This window comes from Bombus pyrosoma, linkage group LG13, assembly GCF_014825855.1.
Source record: "Bombus pyrosoma isolate SC7728 linkage group LG13, ASM1482585v1, whole genome shotgun sequence".
NCBI lineage: Eukaryota > Metazoa > Arthropoda > Insecta > Hymenoptera > Apidae > Bombus > Bombus pyrosoma.
Window position 1 is genome coordinate 1,830,456 of NC_057782.1, and position 11,840 is coordinate 1,842,295.

General features: G+C 35.8%; 1 protein-coding gene across 1 annotated transcript; it reads right to left on the reverse strand.

Annotated features, from left to right (window-relative positions):
• Positions 1 to 2,447: 2,447 nt before the first annotated feature.
• Positions 2,448 to 3,683, reverse strand: LOC122574027 (elongation of very long chain fatty acids protein 6-like). Its single transcript, XM_043741088.1, has 2 exons — positions 3,222 to 3,683; positions 2,448 to 3,120 (listed from the first exon to the last, which is right to left on the reverse strand). Exons 1-2 carry the CDS (start codon positions 3,545 to 3,547, stop codon positions 2,571 to 2,573), a joined length of 876 nt encoding a protein of 291 aa, XP_043597023.1. The 5' UTR covers positions 3,548 to 3,683; the 3' UTR covers positions 2,448 to 2,570.
• Between the last annotated feature and the right edge of the window lie 8,157 nt (positions 3,684 to 11,840).

Below are 11,840 nucleotides of genomic sequence, written 5' to 3' on the forward strand. Positions count from 1 at the left end.
GTTTGCGAGAAACCGTGACGCCAGGAAAATGTTTGATCTCATCTCTGCAAATTCGACTCTATAAAACTACGTAGTTTGTTAATTAAAAAAAATTAAAATCCTTACAAACATTCAACAAAATCGGAAGATTCATATGATAACACGTTTTTATACTGATTTGTGCAAAGCCATAGTGACTGCCAATGTTCCATAGCGGTGTTTAGATATCCTGATATTAGTAAATGTTTTGAAGAAAATATGCGCATCAAAATATTCCCAACGAATCAGTTCTGAGAAAATATTACTTAGAAGATTCGTATAAAACAATTATTTAGAGTATGCGAAATAATATTGGTGAAAAAAAATGGGCATTTCAATTCATAAAACGACAGATAAAATTGGCCGTTATATAGCAAACATGGCACATTATGTGTGAGAACCTTCAATGCTTCAGTTACTTGCCTGTAAAGAATAGGGAAAAAATAGATTACGCTATTGTTGCATGACTAGTGAATACATTATCGAAAGTAATATCGCAGCGCAATCGCGACTCTGTTTCATTGCTTAGATAAATGTTTTAAAATAAAGGTATTTCTGCCTCCGTTTCATAGAATTGAACAAGTGCAGATGGAAGATGTTCTCCATTCATAACAGCTTGCCTAGTCTAAATGCACCGTGACTCAAAACCAGAGTTGCTTTGAGTTTACGCAGCAAATAGTGATCAAAAATATTGAAACTTAATCGCACGATTAATCTCATTCAATTTTCCGCCATAGGTAGTGACGCTAACACACAAAATATGTAAATTTTCGTCAAAATTGTACATCAATCCTGGAATATGGACCGCATACGATCGATAGTATTGTCAATACTTGGCGTTTAGTATCATCGTCAGTGAGGATGAAAAATAAAATAAGTATATCGGGTATATAAACAAGAATCTGTATCCAAATTATTTGTTTCTCATAGCCCGATGCAACAACTCCTGTCATCTATTATAATCTTAAAGATGAAAGATATATATACATATATGTTTAAAAGGTATATCAGCTAGGGTAGGACAACCGAGTAGGGGATGATTCTATCAGCAAATATAACATTGTCCTATGAAGTTTTTTCATATAACAATAACGAAGAAGTTTAGGTGATTCCACTTAGTTGTATCCATTGTTAGTATGTGAGAATTGACAAAAAAAGTTGTCTAGAAACTTATCATGCGATAAAATTGTTCAGAAATGAGCAAAATATATGTCGGAGATGAAAGGACACCGAAGCCTCCCCTTTGGAATTTTGGGAAAATCCCTTAACACTTTAATCTAGATTCTACCATAGCTGTAATTAAGCAATTGTCGTCATTCAATCCGATTACAGTTGTTCGAGATTTGTGATAATGACCTTGGGCTCGAGGCGACAATCAGTCGTCAAACGCAGCCGCGGTCAAGGGTTGTCTAATAAAGGTATGGAGTAGTAGTATAGCTCTCCTTAAAATGAAATAGTTGTAGGGGCACTCGATAGCAAACATTCCAACGGTCTCTGTCCTGTGCCTCGCCACACGCAGACCCTATTCTCCGGGTAAGATGATTACCAGATGTCGACAAATAGTCTTTGTCCCAACTACGGGAAGATAGGGGAAACCTATTTTCTCACGAACGACGCCTCCCACCAACAACTTTTCCTCAAGGGTGGCTAGCATCCTTTTCTAACGACCAATATGGAGATTGACCAATTAACAGCAACGTCAATTTCCCTCACTTTCCGAACGAAGGCACCGCTTCTCGAATCCGATGATCTCGTGTACTTAGACACACCCCATATAGTTTTCCTCTGCAGCAGCATCGTGACGGAAAGTCTTTCTCTCGCGAGGTCTCATTACCGAGTTACATAGCGCCCTTATGATCTTTTACGTTTCAACAAAGAGTTAGTGCAGTAATACTTTTACCGTAGACAAGAAAGTAGGTACCGGTTGGACTTTGGAAGAAAGCGCATTTTGTTATCCTTTTGACCGCGGATTTGTTATTGAACCTAGGATCATTGTCATCATCATCTCGAGTATCTAATTACCACGGTTATTTGTCAAATTCTATAATACTCGTATTTGCACTATTGAATATCTCCTCTGTTGCATAACAACAATGGCTGATTCAAGTGAAGATTCGTTTCACTCCCCTAACCCCAACCCTAATCATAATGTGAATCCGACATATATAAATTATTTTTGTAAGACTGTTTGTATTTTGGAAATTTGTACGCATCATGACAACAACAAAAATACAACTAAAATCACATATCGAAACGTACATTACAAAGAATTCTTTTTTGAATTTTTTGTAGATTCTTTTCTCTTACTAACATATTTCCTCAAAATATTTCGAAGAAGAAAACAACTTTTTTGAAAACCTCCATATCCCATACCTTAACACCAAAAACACTAAATGTTTTACAATAAATAAATATCTTATCACTTGCATTATGTCACAACCAATTTCTATCGTTCTGAACTAATACAGACTTCTAAAATACGTTGTAAGTGTTTTCACGAAATGTTATCAGAAATCGTTTATAGAAAAAGATGTCAAAAACTTTGATATACTTTAGCTAGTCTTTGGTTTATAACACTCTTTTCTTCCATTGACGTGAACGTTCTCTCCGACTTTGTTTTTCCGTTTGTCGGAAAGATAAGCCTTGAAGAAGAATTTTCCAAATAGGATTAAATAACTGAAGTAGATGGCGGAACCAAATATAAAATTTTTACGCGTAGTATAGCATTCAAGTCCACAACTTTCTCGATAATAGTAAGCCGCAATAGTTACAACGCAACCAATCACCATTTGTACCAGCTGCATCGTAGTAATCATCATGGCAAAGCCTTTTGGTACTTTGTATTGCATTGCTTTCAAAGTATAATAAGAATACATCCAGGAATGAACAAAGTAGTTCATTACGACATACCACCTTGTGGCTGCTGTAGTCTCCGCATATGTGAACCAAGAGTAAAGAACAACAGTTAAATGATGGTAAAAATGTAGAAATATCAATGGTTGCTTTCGTAACACAATGCAGATCGTATCGCCAAATTCTGGGATCTTTGATAGGACAAACACCCATGTCCAAAAGCCAGAAACATGATCTTGCAAAAGGTGGCTGAAAAGAAAATAATTCCATTCTTATTATATAACTAAATATTTTTTAAAATCGCCATTCACCTGAAAATATATTAAAAGGTAAAAATATGAAAGTATTACCTAGGTATGCAAATACTGTGGTAAAACCCATGATGTCTCAATGTAGAGAACATTTCTGGTGCTGTTCTACAGAATCCGATAATGGAGAACACTGCAAGCAATCCACTCCATAATGCAAGCGGACCCTTCAAATCGAACTTGGGCCTACTCGACATGTAATACTTCCCGCCAAAAATTAGGATCACGTAAATAATACAGCAGTAGTAGCAGTACTGAAAATTATTCTGGAACCATTTTTGAGAGTCTGGATAAAAGTAGTTTTTTTCGAAGTTGAAGACATGCGAGTAGGTAGATTCAATGATCTGCGGAGAATCCTTTCTATTCATCGTAAAATATTTTTTTTACATCCACTGGTCGCAAAGCAATTAAAGAAAATACGCAGTCTTTCGCCCACGTTGTCAATTGACTAAAATGTAAGGAGAAGAACTGTTAACACTCTTTTTTAAAACTATGGAAATTGAAATATTTAATAAATATTGTATTAAAAATAATGTAAAATATTCAGAACAAAGTAATAAGACAATACAAACTAATAAATCAATCATTTTTACCTATCGTATTTAATTACAATGTAATACAAAATATTATTGTAAATTATTGCAAATTTAAGGTGACTAAAACTTTTTATTTCACAGTTGAGCTTCGGGTCGAAAAATATCACATTAAGGAGGATCATCAAGAGCAGTATAACATCCGTCCAAGAGCTGGTGCCGCCTCGGTCTATCAAGAGAGGATTAAGGCAGTGGAGAAGCGCATCGTGGAGAAATGGAAGGAGTGGCGATTTTACAGGGAAGACAATTGGACGAAGCGACTGGTAGCGGATGTATGTTTATGTAGCGGTACTCGACAGCAAACTATAACAGGACGACGGCAACGCAGTGGTTAGTGTCCTTGGTTACGAACGTTCAAAACCCAGGTTCAAATCTCGGCATCTGTAGTCCGATTTTTCTCCCACGACACCTAAATGAGAAGAAAGCAGCAGTACCTCCAGACGACCTACACATCAGCAGCAGCACTATCGCACCGACGTATCCACTTCATTTATTTAGAAAATATAGGAAGGATATTGATCACTTCACCATGCAGTTCTGATAACGCATGGGACTTTTTAATGTTTCTCCATGTAACTCCAGTTGTTGGGACTGGTAATGGTGAAGGCGATGACGCCGAACATGCGCTTTTCCACTGCCCAAGGTGGATACGTAAGAGGACGGAGCTAGAAAATTACGTCGGCACAACACTAACAACAGAAAATTTAATAGAGTGTGATGAAGAAGGAAGACGACTGGCCAAGATTTCAGGCCTTGTGCAGAAAAATCATGCTATCAAGAATGACGCAGGAAAGATTCCAAGAGAGGAGAAGAACAAGAGGAAGAAGAAGAAGAAGAAATGGGACTTGAATATGAGGAGCGGTGCGTAGTTAAGCCCAACCCTAAAGTAATGCTGTAAGACAGTTCCGTGGTTGTTGGTACTCGCACAGAAGAGGAGCGAAGAGAGGGGGAGGGGTTTTTAGTGGGTATGGCAACACCATCTGCCGAGTTCCGTATAGCCCAGTTTAGGCATGTGTAACGGCATTTTTTCCCCCCCACGCGAAAAAAAGGTGACTAAAACTTATAATTTGAATCATATTAGAAAATAATATTCGAAATTATGTTCTACTGTTTATGAAATAAACGTTAATAGTTTTTGTGAAAAGAAGTGTCGCAAAACATTTATCTAATTCTTTACAAAATGTTAGAAATATTTAAACAGCATTTTCTTACAATTATACAATATAGACATTTATTCTGCTTTTGCAAAGTTGCTTTGTTTTTATGAGCATCGTTGTTGATCAGAATTCGTTACGTTGATAATGTTTAATGTTTGTTACATAAGTTACATCAATTAGATTACTATATTTTCATTATGATGTGGTGATTCTTATTCATGTGTCATAAATATTTACACTTTTCTTTCAGATTCATATATTATATTGTATTGTGTATTTATATATTATACATTTATACTATATTTTTATGCTATTTGTGATAGGATTTGAATGATCTGAATATTTTTTACTGGGACGTTAGAGATTTGAAACGATATTGAACAGATAACGAAAATAAATATTCTAACTATATATACATGCGCGCGTATATATGTATCATCTTTACACTTATATCGATATCTTATCGCAGATTATATCGTTCACTGTGCCAGTCCAAAGTAAAAGAATGCTGACTCATATAAAGAATGTCTCGTACTGCGTCTATATTAGGCTAGAGCTTCACTCATTTGCAAACAATGCGTGGCATCTTCTACCTAAAATCATTGACATGAACTGTACCAGAATAAACCTTAGTTATACTTGCCGAAAATTAATTTTGTGATTTTTTGGGAAGGCCCTTAGAACTGTATCATTGGATGAAAATCATACCGCATTGAATGTCAAAAATTCATATTTTTGTAACTGGTTTTTCTCCGTTGTAGTCTACTGTGTAATATCCATATATACACAGTTATTCACTTAATCCGGAATCTGCACTGGCGAAAACATTGAAAATTCTTGCAACGAGTATAATAAACGAGTTTACAAAACGGTTTGGTTGTCACCGAAGGAGTTTAAACTTAATATCACAATAAGCAGATGACATTCGCTGAGAAGGCCAGCCTCGCGGTATTCGACGATTTTATGTCTCTGCGCGCCTCCTCAGCAAACATCGATATTCGAAAACTTATAGATGACTTGCAACATTCGATTACAGTAATTAGCGTATACGTTACGCTGTTGCTATTCTCAATGTACTCGTGAGCGCGAGTTCCGAGTTACTTATGAGGTGTAAAAATGTTGTCCATGATAGGTGCGGCTGCCTAGAGTAGAGGCGCGCTGAGATAGGTTCGGCGGCCGGTGTAGATGTCGCTTGTGGGGTACTGCTGTATTTTTCTTCTCATTTAAGAATCGTGGAAGAAAAATCGGACTCTGGTCGCCGGGACTCGAACCCGGGTTCCGAACGTTCGTAACCTAAGGCGCTAACTACTGCGCTGCCGTCGTCTGACGCTTGTTAGTGTAGAATGGTGGTATTTGTGCTGTAGAGTGCCGCCACACTTAGATAACCCTGTAGATATGTATATAGAGGATGCTTAAAAAATTTGGTGCCAAACTTGGGGAGCGCGTAGGAGTACTCAATAAAAGCAGCAAAAAAGATCTTAATGTACATTGGTCTAAAGAATATTAGTTATTCAAGGTGCTTAATGTATAAAAGCAGAGTTCATAAAAAAACAGTTGGTTCGTTAAGTGAGTTGATACAATGACTTCCTGTAACATTGAAACTAAAGGTTTTAGGCCTATATTTATTAAGAACTTTTTGCTTGTTTTGATAAGTACTATATGCTCGTGAAGTATGGCACCAACTTTTATTAACAGTCTATATATATATGTCGGAGATGTAGAGACATCGAGCATTTCTTTTGGAATACTTGGGCTCGAGGTGACGTAACTGGTCGCTGAACGTAGCCACGGACACGGGATGAACGTTTAACTTGGCAGAAGAAGTTCCGATATTGAGGGACACGCTGTATTAACGGACAAGTCCCGGTCAGGAGCAATGTCAGTTCTATGCAGGACGGCCTAGCAACGGCGCCTGGAATTTTGTTGATATTTCTAATCAATATGTAATTGACAAATGAGATCCAGGCTGTCTTTTATTGAGATCTCCTTGGAGAGTTTACGGATATCGGGCAGTCAGACTAGAAGATACCAAGAGATTGAGCTGACGTAATTTGCGATAGAGAGTAAATACAAACTATTGTACAAAGAGTTTCCCGTTGACCGTGGATTCGTTTGAACCCAAGAATTTGTTAAAAGCGTTCGTTAAATTAATTTGTTGTTAAGTCTTGTAAAGTTATATCTGTTTGTGTCAAACAATTTAAGTGTAATATAATTTAGTTAAGTTAAATAATGGATAAACCAAATGAAGAATTAATACGCGCCCACAATACAAAAGAAGATTCAACACGAAATTCCAACAATAATTCGACATATATATATATATATATAATCTTATATATATATATATATACGCGAAGATCTCACTTTAGGAGCAAAATGTCGAGCACATATATACATACTTCGGACACATTTTTATATGTATTTTGCGGACAAGATTCAAAGTAGGTATATATTGATGGCATGGATTTCAATACAGTTTCAAACATATGTATATGTATCAAGGCAATAATTTAAACCCATTGCAGATCTAACACGAAACTAACAGATGGCGTCATTGATACTAACTTTTGGGTTGTTTGAAGTAAGTGGGAGATACGTTCTGTTCTGGTTATAAAAAATTTGGCCGCTTTTGATTATTGAAATAGAAAAAGATGGAAGCAGATATCTTTTGTATATAAGGTGAGATATTTAGATGGAAACATCTAAAAATCTCTGTTATTAATGGTCGTATGAAAACACTCTACAGGATAAAGTTATATTATTTTTCCAAATAATAATAATATAAAACATAATAATGCCCAACTTCCATGATACATGCAATGGCATATAAAATTTTCTCTGAGAATCATTTTTTTTTTGTAAGATTTCAAGGTCATCATAAATTCTTTTTAATGGACCGATATATTTTTTGCACATTGAGCGACCCATCTCGGTATTCCCTAAAAAAGTCTTATTCTATTTATGTCGAAAAATCGTCAGTTTGTCAAATATCTTAACATCAATTTTTTCAAATTTAATTTGAAAAAACGGGGAAACGAAACGGTATGAAACAGTTATTTTACGAACCGTTTCAACCTCTGCATGAAAACAGATGCACAAAGATTTAAAGCTGAAATATAAAAAATATACGTATATATGTCACAGAAGAAATGTTTCAACAGCTACTTAAATGGCTCCTTTTTGTCCAATTTTTATTTATACTTTTTATTATTCTTAGAGTTCAGAGGAACTTATTATGCAACAATACTTTGAAAAATTACAAAACATAAAAAGGAAGCGTGTGAAATATCTCTCGTATCATTGCGTATAAATAAACGATGAATTGCATATTCATATTCATAAATATGCTAATTATGTGATTCAGAAAATTCTTTTCCCGGTATTTAAATTTTACACGACGATAAATTATGCAATAAGCATACAAGTACTCATTGGCTTGAGGTGATAAGAACACGTTTACGATCGTTAGATCGCAACAAGCTCGTAATCAAAGATTTTTAGCTAGATATTGGTGACCTTGAACCAATTTTTCGACGGCAATATTGTTTCAATCATACAAGAAATTGGTATAGTTGCTCATTAGGATTCAGTAATGTGGTATGGGACACCAGCCGATATTGAGAAAGCCATTGAAGATTTAAAAAAGCGAAAAAGACAACAACTTGTACTACAATTAAAACAAGACACACAACCATTATATAACTGTTAAAAAAAATTGTATGATTCTGAAACGTTAATAAATGAATTCGATTTGTCAGCTTGGAGACATTTGTACGGGGTTTAATTTTTGCACAATTATTTAATTATCAAAGAGCAGGAAAAGTTGAAAGATTAATTATTATAAATTATGAAAATGGGAAGATATTGGATAAAAATATCAATCCGGATCTTTACCAGCATTTATCCAAAAAATCTAAAGAATATATAAGAATAATAGTAAGGACTTCATCCCTGTAACTATTCATACCGAGCTGGAGAAAACAGTACTTGTCTTACTTGATTCCCTTACGTCTGAATGCATAAAAGCAATACCAATATATCGTACGAAATTTGGAGGCAAACTTAATAATGAATATGTTTTAGTGATTACATACGTATTTAAAAAGCAGGACTTCAAAACCCGTCCATTAATGCGAAAATTTGCAGAATAATACGGAGCAACTATGCCATAATCTCTACGTAAAACTATTATATTTGACCATATAACAATTTGTACCGCGGTATTGGAAATTGAAGCAACTGGTGTCGATTCTCTTGTCAATATTTTGGGATGTAACCGTAGTTCGTTGTCACTTTCACTCCTCAAGTGAGATTCCAAGAAAAAATTAACAAAATCAAAAAGAAAAGGTTTTTGTTCAAAAATGTGCTAAAAACATGTATATACATACATGTTTTGTTGTTGTGTGTATACTGAATAAAATACAACAAATTGTTTTTTATATGAAACTTGCTTTTCAATCGGTTGAATATTCGAAACATTAAATTAACTATTACAACAAGTTGCTCATCATCATTGTTACAACCGTTCGCGGAGAGACGCGATCGCGAGGAAAGCGCATCAGCGAGAGGCGTAAATTCTCGCTACGATTCAGATAATCGACGCCGCGAATTAGTCGTTCCCCTGTTTCGATCAAGATAACAGAAGTGGTTCAATGAGTTTAACATTGAATTGACAGGGTTAACATAAACTGGTATATTTGACAATATTTAAAATAATATAATGAACACGCCACAAATTATTTAACGATTATATAATTAGTTTGATACAGGAATTCGACCCGACTTTATAACATTTCTCGATGTATTCGGTAGACTAAGTGACTTGAATTTTATTCGTCAAAACCTCTCGATACATAACGTTTGAATCCTCAAATGATACTGATTGCCCCTTCGATTTTTTCTTTGTCTTCTCTGGGAGACGACTCCCACTACGCTCGGGTCACGCCACCGTACGCGCCTATGTTCACGTATGCCACCTTCTTTGTGTGGATAAAATAACGGTCACGTTAAACGAATCGACGTTTCTAGAACTCGCTGCTTGATGAACTATACTCTTGCCGTTACATCGTATATTTTTCGTCGGGCAGTTGAGACGATCTGTCTGTGACACTGTAGTGCCACGAGCGACGGTTAGGAACACGGCCTATGGTAAGCCTCGTGGCGTAACAATCATATTTTGCTACGGAAAATTTTGCTTTTCGATTTTAGAGGTTATATTGAACTTTTGAAAATGAAATGTCAATTTTTGTATCAAGGAGTAAAATATTTTCGTGATAGTGTTTATAGTATATACCAAATTTATTTTTCGAGGCAATGATCGACACCCTACTTGTAGATATTATTTCTATACCAGTAACCAAACGATTATGATTATCACTATCTGTTAGTGGACAAACATCACCATAAGCAGCTGATCGTTGAATGTCTAGTGTTTCACTTCTGATTCCAAGTAAAATATTCATTCAAATATTCATGTCGGATATTTAATCATAACCTATGTACGCAATTTGCAAGTCCAATACGGTCCCGCGTACTAGTGACACTAGTATTGCACTTTGATTATATCTTGCTTTTACTTTCCTCGTTGATAGAAACGGATTGTTAGACTGCAGATAGCGATTTATATAATTGCGTACCTTTTTGCCGGAAATAAATAACGAAATAATAGTAATAGTAATAATAAGAAAATAAATAATTTGTTCCGCCATTAAATAATTTTAAAGTATATATTATCTTTATTTCACATATCATGCATATCTTTAATGTGTTTTACATAAACTTACATTATTTTCATAAATACATAGATCTTTTATATATTTAACGAACAGCATGCTAACAATGCTAGACGTGTGTTGCAGCAAAATTGCTCGTATCATTAACAATTTATTTTACTGTTATGTTTAATAATTGTTAAGTGCTGTTCCGGAATCGAAATGACAAGCCTGGTACATTCATGATTTCGTACGCTCCTATTAATGTACCGCGCATGCGTTGCGTCGCGAGGATTTGAATTATCCATCGATACAGCTGATAATAAATGGACTGACGCGTTGCAGGGAGTGTTATGCAGAAGAATATTTGGCACACTTGGACCGTGTAGAAGGATTCGACGACTTAGAAAATTGAGGTCGGCGTGACGAAAAAGCACGGTATGTATTTGTGTTTTGTGTGGACAGCAACACTGCTGAGAAAAGATGGAAACAGCCATTAGTATATTTTCTACCCAGAACAGGAGGAATGAGAAGTAATGAAATAATTACGTTACTGAAAATATGTTTAATGAAATTAAGAGAAAGCGGAGCACGCGTAAAAATTTTGACGTACAAATAATCAGAAAGTATATAGAGATTTAGGTGTGACGGAGAAGGATCCGTTTTTCATATGTACGAAGATACAATATATTATGCGATCTTCGACTTCCCCCACCTAATTAAATGCTTACTGGCGCAATTAAGAAATCAAAAAAATATCTACGTTGGAAATGAAAGAGTAATTTCATTTTCCGGTATGTTTGAGACGCGGGATTATGATAGGACGATAAATTCGTCCAGTCTATTGCGACTGTTACGTCGCGCAGGACATCTGCACGCCAGCCCTCGCTACCTGGCAGCCAACCTACAGTCTTCCCGATTCTCAAAAGACCCACGGACCCACCATAAGACGTCAACTTTCAGCTTCATTGTCTTCACACATGTTTGCCAGTCTAATTGCCTGCCTAGAGAATTCTGTAATTCTAGAAGTATTTTCAGTTTATGGCTGGGTCTTGGATAAGTCCTTGAGTTTATTAGGCGCTCTTAAGAATCACGGAGAAAGCGGACAGTCACCAGATGGGAAAAGCTAACACATGTCCATCGGAAAAGACCGTTTCCTTCGTCAGGAGCAAAGTCCACCGCCGCTCTACGTTGGTGGGA